Genomic DNA, 20,003 nt, shown 5'->3' on the forward strand with positions numbered 1-20,003 from the left:
GCTTTGGTTTCTTGTATTTTGTAGGTAAGCTCGATTTTCACATTTTTATGTGACCGTACTGCGAACCAAGTGAAATACCATTTGACATCAATAGTGTGAACACGCCATTCTACTATGTATTTGATATTTTCGATTGGGAACAGTACGGTACTTCTGGGCACCGAGTACGCTCATTCACAACAAACAGTTGAAACGCGCGGGTTGTTTTGTGAGAGCGATTATTTGATTAATTGGCAACTGTCACACACGAGTGTGTGTGCGTTTGAGTGCGTGTACATGTGATAATTAGCTGAGCGGCAGCGGCCAACTCCCAGCCCAAATCCAAGTCGAGAACAAAACGAGCGAAAAACGGCGCAAAATGCATTAGCGGAGCGACAATTTGTGCGGAATGCTAGTTTTTGTGCAATAATTATTTATGACGATTGGTTGCAATTGTCCAACCGGTGTGCTTTTCGTCGAAATCTGTAGCGGAATCGGAGGCGAAATGCTTGTGTTGGCGGCATTGTGAAAACGAAATCAAAATTTCAACTACGTGTTGCTCTTTTGCCGTTGCCTAATTTAATGTCTTGTTGTTTTTATTTTCGCAAACGAAAGTCCATCGCTTTGCATGTGTGAGTAGCGATCGTTTGTCGCCGTGTTGGTGGTAAAAGTCGGCGCAAAAGCAACAATATCAGCAACAACACTAGTAGAAGCAACATCAACGAGAAGAAAAGCCTTCAAGATGAGTGTGTGGAGCGATTGCAATGCCAAGCAGGCAGAATTCGGCATTGGTAAGTTGGCAATGCGGCAATTCAGCCGATAAATTAGGTAGAATATAGCTAGTCAGGAATGTTTAAACAAAGTGCTTTGTAAACAACAATAAAGGAAAAGTTTATGAACTGTTGGGCGCTCCTTTCCAGAGCACACCTCATCTCCACCCCCACCTCTCTCTCTAACTCTCTCTCATTTTACCGCATGTGTGTGCCTCCTGCTGCGTTGCTACGGTAAAACTTGTTGCACCTTCTCGCTTGCACACGCTCACTCGGCTGCTGTTGATCATCCCTTTCCCTCCTTTCCCGCTCTCACTGTGTTGTTTCGTTTTTCTTTTCATTTCATCCTGCTCAGTCAACACTAGCATAAAATTCTGAGATTTGCTCTTGAAACTAAAACCTGTTTTCTACTGTCTCTCTCGCTTTTCACACTGTCTCTCTCTCACGTGCAACTGCAACACACTGCCAGAAAAAAGGCCTGGTACACATAAAGAAATTTTATCCAATTTATGTAATTTTAAATAAATTAAAATCTGAAGTACTACAACATTTGGGTGTGGGTGTGGGACTTGAAACCAGGTCTTTGTAACCCCAAGGCAAGGTGCATCAAACGGACTGTAGAAATGTTTATTTTCTGTGTACACTGTGAGACAAATCCCAATTCAATGGCAGTGACCATGAAATATCTAATCGCGACCCGCTTCGAATGCGTGTGAATTTTTTATGGCTCCCGCTTTGTTGACCTTTTCACCGCTGATCAATAGATACGACAGGTACATAAAGTACAGGTACCTCTAGTCCAGGTAGATCGAGTGGAACTGGGAATCTCATTCGTTAACACTCGAATGGAGCTTGCCGGTGTGTTTGCACTTGTTATTTACACATGTTTGCCTCTGCCTCTGCCCTTTTTTGTGTTTGCGCGTTTACTAGCTGTCGAAATCGCTGCGAGTACGCGTATCTGATAGTACCATTGGGGCGTGGCCAGGTGGACGGGGGTAGTGGGTGGTGAGTGGTGGTTGGTGGTATAATGTAATTAAGCGCGATAATATTTGGAATATGGGGCGGCAGATAAGTTAGTCGTTGGCATTGAGTGGCGAATTTGGCCTTTGTAATGCGAAAACGACTTACAGCATATACGGAATTCAAAAGAAACTCCTTATCAATAGAAGTTTGATGTATTCTTGTCTTATCGCTGTTTTCCATTCTGTTTGCATACCTTTTGTTCGCTTCAATTTTCAAATTCTAAGCAAACAGCCGGCTGCCCCACATTTCGTAAAAATTGTTAAACCAAAAGATTTGCTTGGCAGCTCATCCATTTTGCGTATTATTTTTTGAAATATTTTAGTTTCTCGAAGGCAATAGCCATTGAGTAATCGCTTTATCACTTTATGGGCCCCATTCAAGTTATCGTTTATCGATGTGTGCCTGTGCTTGTGGGTGGCACTCAGCTGAATTGAATTCCGTTGAAGTGCGAGTGAGTGAGCGAGTTAAAGTTAAGTCCTCGGCCTCCTGCATAGCAGTAGTTGGAGCACACTCACTCGCATATAAAAGATCTGGTGCATACATACATATTTTTATGCTGTTCTCACTCTCTCCTGTGAAATGGAATGCTGCATCTCCCTGCTCACTCACCGCCATGCACAGTGGGATGATTCCTGTAATTCAACTGAAATATATATAAAAGTTAAGCAAGCAAATAGCCACAAAATGAAGGCATGTTTACGCATAAACGATATTTTCTATTCATCAACGAGACTTTTTAAATTTACAATTAACAAAGCCATATATTTAGGTAACTAGTATAAACTAGCATAATTTTATTATTAAGTGTCTTACTCCAAAACGACCACTTAGTTATTTTAATTATCCCACTGTGCCGCATCTGCATTTGATGATTTGTCTGTCGACCAAGTTAAAAGTTTGCCTGCGGCGACATCTTCACTTCATTGCTGCACTACTCCACTGTTCATTGCCTCTAGTTGGTGTGCACCTGCAGGGCTCCCCATTTCCACCCAGACACTCGGTTTTATTTACCCACTCCACGCAGATGCATTCTACATTTAAATTTGAATAGCAAAAACAACAACCGCGTTAATAATAAATACAACAACATCAAATGAAGGGAAGTGCTCACAAAGTAAACGAAAAACTTAATGAGGCCTGAGAGTAGTGAAAAGTGTAGTGGAAACCCACGCCAAAAGAATATATATACAGAGAGGATGGGATAGAAGGGGCCTAGTTGATTTGGTTTCTGATTTCAGAGTCTGGGTTTTCTCAATTTAATTAAAATTTTCCACTTCGTTGGAGTTTAAGATGCATGAAACGCCTTTTGATTTGCATAATTTCAAAGGAAAGCATTTTTCCTTGGCCATTTCCACACATAACAAGTGAAAACTTAATCAAATTTGGAAGCGAGCCGAAAAAAGGTCTGCTCATATTTCTAACCTAATAAACTAGGGTTACCATCAAATTGTATCTACTAGTTTCGAAAAGTGAAGGATTTTGTAAGTGTTATTTATAAACGAAATATAGAACTTAGCAACTAACCCTGTAATCGGATGCCATCTTTAATGTCTCTGCCTTTTGTAATTTCAAAGATAATTTTGCTCAACCGAATAAGAGTCCCCCGATTCGTCTTATCGCGTGGCAGATGCCCTTCCTCCGGGGCGGCTGCATAATTGTTTGCGCTGCTGACTCAGATCGGGGAACACTCATCCCCGGACTTTACCCTCACACATGTACACTTGCACCATCCTCCATCAACTTCGGATAGTTGAGCAACCGCCCAAGTGACTCGCACATCCACTTGTGATTCTGATTCCACTTGGATCGTCACCCCAGGAACCCTCCACTATCAGAATACACTCCCCCTTGGCAAGCGAATCTCCACTTTCCATTTCGCAATCAAAATGGAAACTCAATCGCTTTCATCCATTCCAAGTCGCAACTATTCATTCCACCCCGCTTCGAAGATTGCCAATGTCGAAGATTGTCGCATCTTTGGTTTCCCTTCTATGCTAATTGACCAACTGCAATCTTCGATTGCTCTCGGAAATTGCTTAATTAAACATAAATTGCCTGCCGCAAAGAGCAGTTATGGGGATCGAATCCGATCAGGGAAAGTGAGCGGGGCAGCGAAAAGGGGGCTGGGGGAGGTGGCCGCATCATTGGGGCACAGTGCGTCATCCGGTGTAAGTGGAAACTGGTTTCAGCCGCTCGAGAAATGTGAGCTAATGTTACAAAGGTTACCAGGTTCCATTGAAATATTTTTCACAGGAGGTTTTCGACTTTTAATCGCATCAGGTAGTCATTAAAAATATGTTTTGTAAACATAAACAGAGCAGCGTTTTGTTTAGGAAAAGATATTTTGCTTATATTTTTGGATTTTCATAGCATGTATCTATATAAAATTTTTTTTTTCGCTAGTTCTAAGAACTATTGCTCTACGAACTTTAATAACCATAATACATTATTTTAAAACGAATGCTGTTTCATTTATTTTGAAAGAATTCTAAGTAGAAAAAGTGTCCCATATTGATATGATTGTTTTGAGGAAACATTATTCTATCCCAGCAGTTAACCTCACATGTTCAAAGAGTCATAAAACCAATTGTAGATTGTTTTTAAGTGATTTTCTTGGATGGCCCAAATGGGTCAAGTTTGTGTTTACATTTCCTCTTTTGTCTTTTGTTGCTCCGCAATTTTTTATGGCCGTGCTCCGTAATAATAACGCTCTTTTTTTTTATCAACATTCCTTCTGCTTTTTGGTTACTAATTCTAATTTGTTTCTGGATACTTTTTACGACCGCAACGACATTAACCGTAACTGTCAACGGGCAAGACGCTCGCAGCGGTTGCGCAAGTAATTTTATGATTTTATGTCCCATCAAATATTATCTAGGAGTCCAAGATGGTAGGGGATCCGATTTTAGGAATGCCGTTGAATACTTCCTTTTTGGCAAGCCCAAAAGTTCTTTGGAAATAGATAGGTTTACATAAAGATAGGTTTGCCGAGAACTCGATTAACAATTTATAATACACACATTCATTTTGAGTGTACTTATTTCCACTTAGTCTATTTAATTAAGAAATATACAAACATAAACAGTATAAACTAGTAATTGATATTTTGTTGCGATTGTTATGGAATTCATGCGAGGTAATTAATTCACAATAGCTAATTATAAATTCCTCCCAGCGTCTTCAATTAGCCGCATATATATGTTATCTATATATGTATCTGTACTGCATTGGGATGTATTCCAAGTGAACAATAGAACTCCCATCGTGCACTCCCCCAATCTGCTGAACACACACTGAACATAGTATTCTCACCTCTCCCCATTTCAGAGATCTTCTGTTCCACTTTGTAATTAGTCAATGCCGGAGCATCTTAACCAGCGAGAATATCATTAGAATTAACCCTCCAAACAGTTCCCCAGACGCTTTGGGCAATTAAAAGCGTGTCTGTATATATAAAGGAGAATATATATATATGTACATATATATATAGAAAACGCTTTAGGGGCTTAGCTCATAAAAGCTCGTACCGAGCGTTTGAGAGCGTCAAACAAACCCGCTTCTATATAGGAAAAAAATATAATGCCTAAATGTATGGAGAGAATTTGCATATATGTAGTATGATCATATATAGAAATAAAGAATCTTCTCTGAGCCGCGTGCTATTTAAACCAGAAACTTTGAAATGAGCCAAGTTGTGACTGTGGTTGTCACGTTGTTGTACTTTTTGGTTTTTTATTGTTTCTCTTTTTTTTCCATGCTGTCCAGTCACCAGTCACGACGCCAACTTCGACACCAATTGATGACGAAGCGCCTCAACTGCGGTTTATTTTATATATTCGCGTTGCTTTACGGACTGCGATTTATTATTGTTTTGGCTTTTGCTTTTTATCTAGCTTTAAGCAAACTATAGACCGAAAGGGGTCTTTGGTTGGACGCGGAGAAGGCACACTTTGTTCACGTGCTGGGGGGCACTTCAGCAGCTCCCTTTTCCAGGTGCAGCTGCATCCGTTGGAGCTGTACACGGAACAAAAAGGGGGTGATCTTGATAGGGAATTTCTAACAGATAATCTTTTTACAACAATTTGAAAACACAATCAGAAAAGAATATGTTATGTTTATATTACCTTATGAACAGATCGTGAATCGCATATAAAATATTTTTTCACCGTGCATTTCTAAAATAAACCTAGTTCATTGTACGAGTATACTTTGCTTGTTCTACCTGCCTGCCTGTTGAGTGCTGACTGACTATTTGGACGGTTTTCTATATTGGTCCGAACCCTTTTTCCTTCTCGCTGCCATTGAGCCGTGACTCCCCCGCGCTGCGATCTTTCTGTATTTATAGTCCAGCAAGTTGTGCATTTCATTATTTATGCTGGTTTCCGTTAGTCAACAAGTTTGTCGCGCTGCTGCAGCAGTGAAGGAAAAAGGGTCTTGGGATAGGCTTTGTTTCGCTTATCGGCAAGCCGAAAGAAAGGAAATGGGCTCGATTTAATGACGTTTTTGATCGTTTTTCTTGAACTCAACTCCCTCAACCTAACTCCACTCGGGCAGGGGTTCAGGTTCTTTATAGGTGTGGCATTCCCTGTGACTGATTGCTTGACCGCAGCGTCGACGTCGGGTGATTCATTGCCATTTCCGAGTATTTATATTACTTGGGCATAAATAGCTTCCAGACGTGGAAAGCAGTGAATTCCGCTTAATCGCTCTGCGCATTGGATATTAATAATAAACTCAATTAATTCGATAAGTCTTTAATTGCTTAGATCTATATTTACGCGCTTCTTACGAAACTTTCCCAGCTGGGAAAGCTCTTCTCTATAGAGGCTCGCTCAACTGGTTTCCGCAATTGACCCAGTCCCACTCCAAGTTAACTTTCCACGCAATTGGACAGACGAAATCAAATGCAAAGCGCAAAAAAGTAACAGACAAAACCATCTCACACGTAGAAGAGTACACTTGTGGTCGAAATGGTAGCAGGAAATGTATATATTACTGGCCTATTCTATTTGGTCAAATAGTACAATATACTCAAACGCGAATCCTTGGAACCAATTACCTATTCCCACGTTCTTTTGATTTTACAAACCAATTGGCCTTATATATGTAAACAGTCATGTGAATGAACCATATTTGGGTTCGTCAGCAGTAATGCCCTATTAATTTGCCCTCTGCTGTTGGAGCACAGCAGCAGCGGCACTGAATACCTTTTGCGAATTGCTGCCGCTGTCGCTCTTAATGTGCTGTGGAGGTCGTTCTCGCTTGTTATGCTTTCCATCGAGATCGGGCAGCGCGAACATCGCGAGCATCGGTCATTGGACCGTATCCCATTCCGCCGACGCCACGGCTCCACTGCTCCCCTTCTGTTACGCAGTCGCCATCGGCACCACCGCCGGTCTCAGTTCCAGTCGCAGCACCACTATTACCACAGTCATCAGCACCACCATCGGCAACAACAGCAATAACAGCACCACCCGGAGCGTGCCACGCGAAGTCGGCTCAACTTGGATTTTGTATCTTTTGTGCTTGACTGCGGCGATGGGGACTCGAGTACGAGTACGAGGGTTTTTTATTGGGGGATGCACATTTGTGTGTGCTCAACTATATGTGTTATACGAGTATATGTACGCTGTTGCTTATATCTCAAACTTGCACTATCAGGCAAGAAGGAAGTTTGTCGGCGTCGATGGTTATGTCCCATTATGTCTCGTGCGGGGAAGCAAAAACACAACTACTCCTAGGGGAGTGCATGTAATGGGTTTTTGTAGGCTGATATGATAAATATTAAAACAATTTTATACGCTGCGCTAGCAGTGTTGTAATTACTCATTTGCGAAATATTTATGACTGTTATACATGAGCTCCAAACCTGCCTCAACTTATAGCGATTTGTTTAAAAAATGTAAAATCAAACCAAGAGAGTTTGCATACTGTTCCTCTTGTCACATCTATTAGTTTTGCGACTTATTTAAAAATGGACCACTTATCTTAGCACTAGCAGCAGATTCCGGTATGCCAAGCTGTATTTCCGACTTCTTGGTGCGATATCAGTAAGCATTTACAATGCAAGTGCGTCATTTGCAGTTCCCGGCAGACATCCAAGTCTTATCGACAGTGGGGTTTCGAGGAAGTTGCCCAAAGCCAGATACAATTTGTATGTTAGATCTCACGTATGAAATGGATGGGTTGCACAAGCGCTTAGAAGAAGGGGATTCCGGTGGGACGACGTTGGTGGATGGCGGGGGTGCGTCCGAGGGTTTATCAAATATCCCATCCGCTTGGGTGCACAGATAGCGACAACCCAGTTTCCGATGATCAGCGCGTCCCCCTCACGATGGAATGGGCTAATTGATAACCTTCCGCTCCCGTTGTTTCGCGTTGATTTCGCTGTGATTTCGTTCAGTTCGCAGCGGCTGACAACTGGAAAAGGTGCTTTAGACTAAGCTCCCATTGCATTTGATTTTATACTAAGTTTAAAATGTATCTTCCTTTCAGCCAAGTGCAATTTCGACCAGGAGACGAAGCCACATCGCCTCAATCTGGATGTGGGTGATGCGGTCATAATTCTTAAGGAGACCACCCACTGGTACTACGGCTACAGACAAAAGTGAGTAGTTATGCAAACTAAACAAAATGTTAAGGGAATCTTTAAAAAGTTGTACACATTTGTTAAAAAGTGGATTTACTAACTAACTAAAAAATGTTTCCATCCTAAAATCACTTTGTAACAGATAGCGAAAACAACCTGTAAATCACTAGACTTCATTAATTTTCTTGTAAAGTATGCACTGCTATTATTTTGATCGGTGTAGCTTGCCTAATCAAACAATCTGCTAGATCTTTTTCCCCCGACTTTCACTGCAATCTCGTCTTGTCTAATGCATATGCATGAGCGTTGGGGAAACATCCCAGACATTAGCGGACAAAAAAGTGGCAGACAATCGACAGACAGACGGAAAGGCAGAAGAAACAGCAGCCAGCAACCAGCAACCAGCAAAGTTCAGAAGCGGAAATGCTTGAAACAGATATTTCACAGGCACATTCAGAGTGAAGCAATCGTAAATCAGGTACACAAGCGCCGCCCATTTGGCTCGACCTTTGTTTACCGCTCAAGATGCCTGCCTGGGCATTCCGAGGAAATCTGTGCCAGCGCTCTTGCCCAACGCTCCTTCATCCTTTACTCCAAACAGATGCCACCATATGTGGCTGCCAAAGTTGCATGCCGGCACATCCGTCCAATGAAGAGATAAAGTTTTCTTTTCCCATTCCATTGCTCCATTCAATATTTATACATGGGTTTGACCCTTTTGCTGCCGTTTGTTTGGTTTGCGTTTCATTTTCGTATGCTTCTTGTATCTCTCTCTGGGTTTTATCTGCCTGACGGCTGACCACGTCTTATCATGAAAAAAAAACGAGGAAAACAAGAAGAACACCATCCGAATTGACGGAGCTGACCTTTTCCATATTTCTGCTGACCCAAACAACCCCATCCCAAGTGGAACCAGAGATTCCAAGAGCCAGACATCTCGAATGGTAGCGGGCAGCAAAGAAAGTAAATAAATAAAAGCACGAATTCTCCGATCACAGTAGGGCTCGCCTATGGAAACCAGTTCGCATCCAGTTTTGGGCGACGTTAATTTGCTTTAATTGCGTAGAACATTTCCCACACTCTACTGTGCGTTTATCATCTCCCGGCAATAAAAAGAAAAATTCAAGGCGAGACGTTATCCGATATGCTGATAACCTCTTTGGTCCGGGTTTCTGTTTGCTTTCGGCTCAGTGGCTGCCCATCATCAAATGGCTATTTCTGTTTATAGAAAAATATCAATTTTAATTGTGAATTTTCTCACGATTTTAAAGCGTAAATATCGAAAAAATTACGACGCCTCTGTCTGAACAGCGGAATCAATTGGAAATGGTTAATCAATTTGAAGGTTACGCAGCGAGCGGGACACCTGATCCGAAAAACATCGATGTGGATGTGGATGTGGAACTATGACCGGGGTTCAGGGACCCCAGCAAAGGAAGGGGCGTAGGGAACGTGGGGGAAGTGGGCTGCTGATTCTATAAGTGATGAATGCCTCGAGCAATTAAAGCGGCCACCCCGCATGTCAAGCGGCGAATTGAGCCAAATTAAAGCATTCCATTCCATCCGACAGTGTCACACTTTGAGCGCACTTCCTCTGCAGACTCGCACACTGGAAATTATATTTTAGAATATTTTTTAGACCAGTAATGGCAAGGCAGTTTAATCAGAGAACTTTATTTTGAAACGATATTATTTAGGAAATATTCTTAAAAACCTACATATCATATATGATTATTATGTTTACCAAGAATCCATGTCACTTTCATTTCCGAAGTGCACGCTTTTCAAAACTTCAAGTTCCCCTATCTCTTGGCTTGGGTTGGGTAATTCATCAGTCGCAATGGCTGTTGAATTGTGTCATATATGTAAATATGAAGTGTCCACAGTGGAGAGTCGTTCTGAGGCTTTATTCTTCACTGAACAGATAGGGGGAACCACAAATCGAGTTCGTACTGTGGCGTTTATGAAGCACGGAGTGGCAATTTGTATTTTTCTGTTGCATCCCATGTGCTTGCCACATTTTAATGACTCCCCCTCCTTTATTTTCGGTATTCTTTCAGAGCAAAGGAAACACGCGGCATATTTCCCAAGAGCTATATACACTTATGCGAATATAATAACGTGAATGGGGAGTACTGCATCCAGCGCACGGATATTGTCGAGGAGATCACTAAAGTTCTTCTCGAGTGGGGCTCCATAGCCAAGGATTACTTTCTGGTAAGCTCGTGCAGTTATTCACAAGTACAATCCCAATTTGAACTCAATATCTTCCAATTTTAGACCACAAATCCCAGCTTTCCCAAAATTCGACGAAAAATGAACGAATTAAATAATAATAGGGCGGCTTTGATCTCCGGAAACCTGCCATTGGACGAGGTGCGAAAGGTGAAGCTGCTGGCCACCAATCAGATCGATACTGGCAACAAGCTCCTCGGCCTGGACATGGTGGTGCGCGATGAGAGCGGAGACATCTTGGACACCAATGCCATCTGCACCACCGAGCTCTACGAGCAACATATGCACGCTGTTCAGCGCATCGACAAGGCCAATGTGAGTATCTAAAAGTGCAGCGGGAAAATTCAAGTTCGAGTCATAAACAAATTGTATAAATGATATTCGCTTTTTGATATTTGCGTACATATGGTATAATTATAACGATTATAAATTAAGTATGTGCTAAAATAATAGTTCAGTTAAAACTATACTTTCATCTTTTATATTATTCATATTTCATCAAATGTGTCACGTGCACTATGCACTTGCTGAAAAAGTTTAAAGTGAAAAAGTTTATTTTGACGAATTATGATTCATGAGAGATTTGACTCATTAATTCGTATATGTATAGTGAAGACCCATGCTTTAACTAATCCTAATTCTTTTTATCCAACCATTAGCGGCTGTCAAGCGAGCGGGGAACTACTAGAACACCCAACAAGTACTCGCACAACATCCTGCTACACGTGAACGCCTTCGTTTGCAAGTTCCAGGAGGACTCTGACCTGCTCTTCACGCTTTTCGACGGCGAAACGCACAAACCCATCAGCGAGAACTATGTGGTCAAGTGGTCACGGACAGGTATCGCGCGTGATATTGACCAGATCGACAACAACCGCGTGCTGTTCACGGATCTCAGTAAAAGCGACCTGGCTATTGCCAAAATGTACCTCGTGTGCTATGCCATCCGAATCGGTTCTATGGAGTTTAAGGATTCTGCCGAGTCGAAACGGACCAGCATGAGCATTGCCAACAGTATGCTGAACGCCTCCAGCCGCAAGGCCTCCCAGCTATCCGTGAGCTCCAGTGGATCGTCCAGCAGCAATGGCGAATACATCATTCGACGTCCGTTTGGTGTAGCCTGCAAGGACCTCACGCCCTTCATCAATAAGTCGGACGACTTTCGAGGCAACATAGACCTGCCCTTCATCATGTGCGAAAAGGAAACGCTGGACGGAACGCTGCGGAAGCTAATCGCGAATAAGGATATCGGCAAGATTGACTCCAAGATGGCTGTAACCATCGAGGTGCTTCGGGGCGATATCAAGCAGATAAAGGAAGAATTTCCACGCTTGATGCACACAAATGTGCCGGTTGCCCGGAAAATGGGATTTCCAGAGGTCATATTGCCTGGCGATGTGCGTAATGATTTGTACCTCACGATCTGCAGTGGAGAATTCGCACGCATTGCCAAGACCTCGGAGAAGAACGTTGAGGTGTCGGTGTGTGTGGCCAATGAGCAGGGATACCTTATGCCCGGTGTGCTGAGCATCGGAGCTGGACATCAACCCATTGATGAGTACAAATCGGTTGTATACTACCACGATGACAAGCCCAAGTGGCAGGAGACCTTCAAGATCCACGTGCCAATTGAAGACTTTAAGCATTGCCATCTGCGCTTTGTGCTCAAACATCGTAGCAGTAATGAACAGAAGGATCGAACTGAGAAGCCCTTCGGCCTCGCGTATTTGCGTCTAATGCAGGCCAACGGGACAACCATCACGCAGGGTCAACATATCCTGGCCGTTTACAAAATCGATCACAAAAAGTACGACAAAACGGTAGCCAATTGTTATTTAGAGCTTCCAGCTACGGTTGCAGAGCTGCAAGGTGCAAAGCCTTCTATCGGTGGACTCACTCTCTTGCCAAAAGATCAGCTATCCATTGGGGTTAACCTGTGCAGCACCAAGCTCACGCAGAGCGGTAAGCAGGGATCTTATAATTAAATACTTAAAAATCATCTTAAATATTGTATTTTCTTACAGTGAGCTTGCTGGGACTTCTGAATTGGTCCGCGCACAAGGAGACGCTGGAACAGTCGCTAAACGCCTTGTCCACAGTGCCCGGTGAGGAGGTGGTGAAGTTCCTGCAGGACATACTCGATGCCTTGTTCAATATACTGGTGGAGAATGATCATCCTGAGAAATATGACCAGCTCGTATTCATGAGCATTATACATTTGATTGAAACGGTGTCCGATCTCAAGTACCAACACTTTCTCACTGTTCTCGATGTGTACATTAATGAAAGCTTCTCGTTTACACTTGCCTACACGTAAGTTATATTTATTTGGTGATTCAACCACTGATAAAATGTTTCTAATGTGGTTTTTTCGATTAACTAGCAAATTGATGGATGTGCTGCAGAAGAATATTAGTGAAGCGATTTCACCAAAAGAAAAGTCTGCTGATGGCAATGATCTGGAGGAGAGCGCTGAGGTGCGCCGCCTGTACAAGACGACTCGTTACCTTCACTATGTGATGAAGTTCGTGATTCGATCGCGTGTGCTCTACGCTGAGATGAACTGCAACACAGACTATGTGGACTTTGCCACCCGGCTGCAGGAGCTTCTTCGCATGTTCATCGACATGATTGGCTGTCCGAGCAATCTGCTTAAATCGGAGGGAGCGCTGCTCAAGAATCTGCACATCATCGCCACAGATCTGATGCAGGTCTTTGATCAAGTGCGCCTAAGGTATGTTGAACCACATAAATTTAATTAACTTTCGAAACTTATTAGTAATGATTACTGTTAACAGCGTATCCATTGTGGAAATCCTTGAGAAATTCCCGCCGCGACGTCTTACCCAGTCTAAGATGGGATGCATCAAAGATTTTGTGGAGACAAAACTGTTTACGTTGCCCAAGTGTCGGGCCATCCTACTGCCTGTGTTCTGCAAACACATCAAGGATCACCTCGAGAGCAAGGAGGAGGTATGTGCTTGAGCAATAACTACATTGCGTGTGCCACTAATTTATCATTTGGGAACTGCATTTTGTTCTTAATCCAATGCATCGTCCTTGAAATTTGTCTTGTGAATGCACCGACAAGACGCAAAATTAAAACATAACTCAACACATGATCAAGTCAAGTAACTAACTAAAATCAATCTTTTAAAATACTTTTCCTCTCATAATTGCTTTATAAAACTATTTATAAAATAAAGATCATCCATCGGCGATGCCTTTAACCTTTAATTAGTTCAAACCATTTAATGAATAAATACAATTCCATTGCTGGCATTCATAATAATTGAGGCTATTAAACACTTGGTCAATCTGCTGTAAGCAATATTTTATCCTTGACATGTGATTTGTCTTAATTTTGCTCAGTTCCAGTTCGAGTTATTTAGAAATTAGTTAAGAACGTAATCTTTGCAAGCTATGTTTACTTAGTGTTAAGCATGTTGCATTTGCTTTTTATTTTAAGAACGTTAGCATGTGATTTGGCAACTTGAACGATTTGTTGCCAACTGTTGTTATGTGTCTTGTGTCCTAGTCATAGATCAATGTTCGTCCATATCCTAGTGCTAAGCACCATAAACAGATTGTACAACGTAGTGAAATAGAAATGTTATTTCCACGATAGATCCGTGTTAGTTAGCGATCTTTCTGTGTGTGTCTATAGTGAGATTTCCCTTGTATCTACCATGGGGCGTAGCGAACTCATGTAAGTGTTTAGTTTGGCCATTAGTACTGCACCCGAACACCCGTCATCGTCATAGTTAGAAAGCAATTTGCATTTGGCAGCTCATCAAAGCACCATACAACAAACCACATCAACCACCTGGGAATAGTTAACTATAAACACACCTCGAAACACACACCGAAACACACACTGAACACACCCACCCAAATATGAATGTGCGATCTCTCCTCACTGGCACCCAATTATTCAGCTATACCTATCTGTCTGTAACTCTTCTCTAATTCCACAATCATTATATGTTTTTCGTACAATATTTCAAAAATCAAATCGAATCTTTATTCACGCACTACCCAACCGATGTGTTGTTATCGTTTCTCTGTCGTTGCCACCGCAATTGCCTTGTACAAAAAACTAGGGAGACTCGAAAACCGATATCTGGCAGCAAGAAAAGAATCTTTCGAAAGCCGCCAAAGTGCTCGGACAGAAAAAATCCCAACTGCATACATGTGATACGACTGCCAACAAAAAGGTAAAGGAAATAAGTCTCTCATCTCCAAATCTCAGTCAGATCAGCAGCTCCAGTTCCTCCTGTGATCAGCATCAATCCCTTGATTTGTAACCCCAAATGTTTTGTATTATTATGATGTACCTGCTAAGATCTTTATTATGTACCGCTGTTAAGCTTGCAGCTAAATGGGCAGGTTATCCGCGCCCACTTCGTGCAATTGGCTTTCCAGGCTTCACGCTGTCGATGGCTAGACAATCATGGGCCGATTTTTCCAGCTACTTGGTTTTCCCGCCATCGACAACCGCTAAGTTAGGCTTAAGTTGTTCCAGCTTTTTGCAATGCAATGTTCTATGGTTTCGTGTTTTTTTTTAATCTGCAATGTTAATTTATATTTAATTGAACACTAACGTTAACTTTTTCCCGTGAAACCCAATCAGATAGTCAATGGATCTCTGATAGCTCAAGAAATAAATAGATACCTATTACCTATTAATATTTCCAATCTTTGGCAATTTGGTAATGAAACAAATCTTATATGAATTTTCGAAATGCATTCCCAAATTGCTTGGATTGAAAATAATAATTTGGCTTAAATTTAATATATCACCTTTCATCGTTAGATTGCCGAGTGCATCAACATCATGAACAACATACTGAAACTTCTGTTCCGATCGGATGTGGGTTCCACGCACAATGACATTCGGGACATTATGATCATCCTGTTTCGCACCGTAATGAAGGCAGCTCACGCCCTGGACAGGGACACGGGATTGGTGGGCAAATTCTTTGCCATTATGCTGGGTATACTGCAGCGCATGGACGCCCAGCACTACGAGTACTTCGTGAGGGACTTGCACCAGCGCGGCGAGTTGAAACACTTTGTCATAGAGATCCTTCTGGTATTTGAGGAGCTGGTGTCTCCGCACCAGAAAGCAGTGTTTCCGCGGGACTGGATGGACATGATTATGCACCAGAATACTGTGATCCTTGGTGCTCTGAAGCACCTCACCGTGGTCATTACGGACTACTTTTTGTGCCCGTTCGAGAAGCAGATCTGGTCGAACTTCTTCCAGTGCTCTATTGCCTTTCTGGTGCAATCCCCGCTGCAATTGAATGACTTCAACGATAACAAACGGCAAATTGTGTTCGCAAGATATCGTGACATCCGCAAGGATACGGCCATGGAGATCAGGAAGATGTGGTTCCAGCTGGGGCAGCACAAACCCAAGTTTGTGCCGCAGTTGGTGGAGCCAATACTGGAAATGAGCATGATACCGGAGAAGGAGCTGCGCCAGGAGACCATTCCCATCTTCTTCGACATGATGCAGTGCGAGTACTACAGCTCGCGCTTGGAGCACGAAAGTTACGGCGACACCAAATTCAACAATGCCCACCACAAGGGTAACTTTTCCGACTTCAAGACAGCGATGATTGAGAAGTTGGACATCCTGATTGGAGCTGGTAAAGGCGACGCCGAGTACAAGCATCTGTTCGAGACAATTATGCTAGAGCGGTGCGCTGCTCACAACACTCTTAACGTGGATGGCACTGCCTTTGTGCAGATGGTAACCCGGCTGATGGACAAGTTGTTGGAGTACCGCTTTATAATCCAAGATGAGAGCAAGGAGAATCGCATGGCTTGCACCTTCTCTCTATTGCAGTTCTATTCGGAGGTGGATCTCAAGGAGATGTACATCCGGTATGTCAACAAACTGTGCGCTCTGCACATGGAGTTCGAGAACTACACGGAGGCGGCGTTCACACTTAAGCTGCACACAGAACTGCTGCGATGGACGGATACGGAGCTGTCGCACCAACTGCGCAGCTATCGGCACAATAACTGCCGAACTCACCGGCAACTGAAGGAGGCTCTTTACTTCGAGATCATGGAGTACTTCGACAAGGGCAAGCAGTGGGAGTGCGCCATCGATATGTGCAGGGTGCTGGCCCGCCAGTACGAGGAGGAGATCTTCGACTATCTCAAGCTGGCGGAACTTCTGAATCGCATGGCATTGTTCTATGAGAAGATCATCAAGGAGCTGCGCCACAATTCCGAATATTTCCGCGTGTGCTTCTACGGGCGTGGATTCCCGCGGTTTCTTCAGAACCGTGTCTACATCTTCCGTGGCAAGGAGTACGAGCGGCACAGTGACTTCTGCGCCCGGATGCTAGTACAGCATCCACAGGCTGAGCTCATGCAAACGCTGGAGGCTCCAGGCGAAGACATCACCAACAGTGATGGACAGTACATACAGGTGAACAAGGTGGAGCCGATAATGGGTCAGGCGTTCAACAAGTTCAACGATAAGATCATTAACAACGAAATCGTCAAATACTTCACCGCCAACAACGTGCAAAAGTTTCAGTTTTCACGTCCCTTCCGAGACAGCACGAACGGTGGCGACAGGGACGATGTACGAAATCTGTGGCTGGAGCGCACAGAGCTACGTATCAGCTACCCTCTCCCGGGTATTCTGCGCTGGTTCCCCGTCGTTGAGACCAATACTTTTAAAATCTCTCCCCTAGAGCGGGCCGTCGAAATTATGAAAGACACGAACCGTGACATTCGACAACTGGTCATCCTGCACAAGAGCGACGAAACTTTGCACATCAATCCGCTGAGTATGAAACTTAATGGCATTGTGGATCCGGCTGTAATGGGTGGCTTTGCCAAGTATGAGGAAGCCTTCCTCACCGAGGACTACTTGGAGCAGAATCCGGACGACAAGGAGTTGGTAGAAGAGCTCAAAGAACTGATTGCCAACCAGATTCCACTGCTCGATTTAGCAATTCAACTTCATCGCTTGCGGGCACCAGACAGTCTGAAAGCACTGCAGGAACACCTGGAACGCTGCTTCGCCGACATGCAGCAGCATGTGGAGTCGCGCTATGGCCGCAAGTCCTGCGACCTCAAAATCGAACGAGATTCGGTGGTGATGCGACGTCCAAACTCCTTTCTGCCTCCGCTTTTCGATGGCAGCAACAACCGACACTCCGAAACCAGCATGGGATCTTCAGAGTAAGTTTTGATAATCTCTTGATGATTGTGCTGACTAATTCCCCTCGTATTCCCAATTGTAGCAGCGGCCTGTCAAAGTCAACGTTTCTGCCGCGTCCACAGACCAATTCTATTAAAAACCCATTTTCCGGCCTAAGTTTCAACACAAGGTGAGTGCTTTTGATGATTTGGAGTTGTTTGGAATGCTTGTCCTAACCAAAACTCTTTTTAACTCTTTCTTCATGCTAACCGCTGGCTTTAGTTTGAGACTCTAACATTATTTTGATTTGGTTTCATTTTTAAATTGCATTTTCTTTCGTTCTGTTTAATTATTTACGTTCTGTTGCTTATCGTCTACGCTTACTTTGCTATGCCAACATGTCCAGGCCCAGTTTGGGACACTCGCCGAGCATCAAGAGCAACAAGAGCAAGGACAAGACTCCGAGTAAGCGAAGAAACAAGGATGGAAAGGTGAAGGTAAGCAGTGTGTGCTAGCTGGACATTAAACATATTCTAAAAACGATTTAAAACCACAGGAGCGTGAAGCCCATAGCCTGTCCAGCTGCCAGTGGTACACACCGCCATTGTCCACTATAACATCGACGCCGGAGAAGGAGATCAACACATCCATAGCCTCGCTAGCGAGCACATCAAATAGTTCTCTAAGTGGTCCAAAGACGCCAGATCCTCATGTCCTGACAGAGGAGGTAAATTTTAATTAAATTCATCTCCTCATCTTTATCTAATCCCTGCGATTGATATTTAACAGCTAACCCCCAAGCGACCTCTGCGTTCGGAAATGGAGAAGGAACGTCGACTCTCTCGTCCTGCCAGCATCGCTACGCCAACGGCCAGTATCAAGAATTTCCCTGACACGCGCTCCCTATCGGAAAGCAGCAACCGCAACTCTGTTGGTAAGTGATGGCTACAATTAATTTGTTATTAGCTACATACTTTAATATAAATTCCGCCACAGAAACCACCGATTCCACTTCAGAGGAGGACATTCGACCTCCGCCATTGCCCGCCAAGGCACGCGACTCAACGGATTTTACCAGCCTGTCGCAAAACATGGATTGGACGCCGAATGGTTATGCTATGCTCAGCACTATTAGCAACACCAGCAGCATGAGCACCACCTCAACCCTGACGAAGACCAGTATTACCAATACCACGTACGAGTATTTGGAGACCACGAACTTCAGTTTGGTGGGTGCCATCGATGGAAACAAACCGCGTCCGCCGACGCCGCCACCGAAGCCATCGCGCCACAGCAAACACATTCCATAGGGTAGCGAGGGGCATCTTTGAACCCCAGAAGCTTCCAGTGCAGCGCCATATATGTTCAAACGTTGTCGAGTGCCAAATATTCCTGTTACTACATGTATAGCCGGCAAACGAGCCTGTATCCACAGCCAGAAAATCAGCAACGACCTTTGCCTCAACCTTTGACCGCCTACCAAATCAAGTGTCTTAAAAACGATCGCATTAGAATGTAAAATTCAGATTTCCGATAACTATGTTTAGGTGTTTAATTACGTTTAAATGATATTATGTTGAACATGTCATTTGTGTTTAGTTAAGGTTTTTGTCGTGTAATTTGTTTTCGAACGAACCCAAATGCTTGTCTTCCACAAGTACTAATTAATGTTGTACACATATATGTTGTACTTTAGATATCTACGATTAGATGTAGGCTATGTAATGTTGTCGAAAATCGTTGTACGTCTCTTATGCAAACAAGTGCCACAGTCTTTATGCAATAGCAACCATATCTTCGATTTTACGAACGAGCCACGTGGTTTTAGCACAAATTTACTAACGGGTCAATTACGAAATATTAATGTAAAACGAATTCTTGTATGCTACAATTTTACACAATTTTTTAAAGAAAGCATAACTATTTACACTGTTTTTATACGATTCCGTATAGCCATAAAGTAGAGCAACTAAATATTGAGATTTATTCGTTAAGAATATTATATGTATGAACAACTTGCACTGAAACCATAGCGCACAATTATTTAAACAAAAGTTTGAATATTTAATTTTTGCCAAAATCACTGTTTAATTATGTTTTAACTGGATTCTGTGTAATTTTCGATCTGTGTATCGGCCAAAGATTAAGCAATAATAAAATACAAGTAAGCATGTAATATCTACGATTCTTTATAGCTGAGTCTGGAAATTACATTTTAAAGATTAAACAATTT

General features: G+C 43.0%; 1 protein-coding gene across 2 annotated transcripts; it reads left to right on the plus strand.

Moving 5' to 3' along the window:
- The first annotated feature begins 164 nt into the window (after window positions 1–164).
- LOC117142596 (dedicator of cytokinesis protein 1) lies at window positions 165–19,997 on the plus strand. 2 transcript variants are annotated; one of them, XM_033306671.1, is made up of 15 exons: window positions 165–770; window positions 8,268–8,379; window positions 10,422–10,578; window positions 10,642–10,911; window positions 11,256–12,558; window positions 12,621–12,909; window positions 12,980–13,330; window positions 13,395–13,569; window positions 14,700–14,813; window positions 15,413–17,811; window positions 17,874–17,960; window positions 18,177–18,267; window positions 18,327–18,497; window positions 18,560–18,704; window positions 18,767–19,997. In XM_033306671.1, exons 1-15 carry the CDS (start codon window positions 722–724, stop codon window positions 19,078–19,080), a joined length of 6,027 nt encoding a protein of 2,008 aa, XP_033162562.1. In that variant the 5' UTR covers window positions 165–721; the 3' UTR covers window positions 19,081–19,997. The 2 variants fall into 2 exon arrangements, with proteins under 2 accessions (XP_033162562.1, XP_033162563.1); XM_033306672.1 differs by lacking the exon at window positions 14,700–14,813.
- Window positions 19,998–20,003: the final 6 nt, after the last annotated feature.

Source organism: Drosophila mauritiana, chromosome 3R (assembly GCF_004382145.1).
Source record: "Drosophila mauritiana strain mau12 chromosome 3R, ASM438214v1, whole genome shotgun sequence".
NCBI classification, from domain to species: Eukaryota; Metazoa; Arthropoda; class Insecta; order Diptera; family Drosophilidae; genus Drosophila; species Drosophila mauritiana.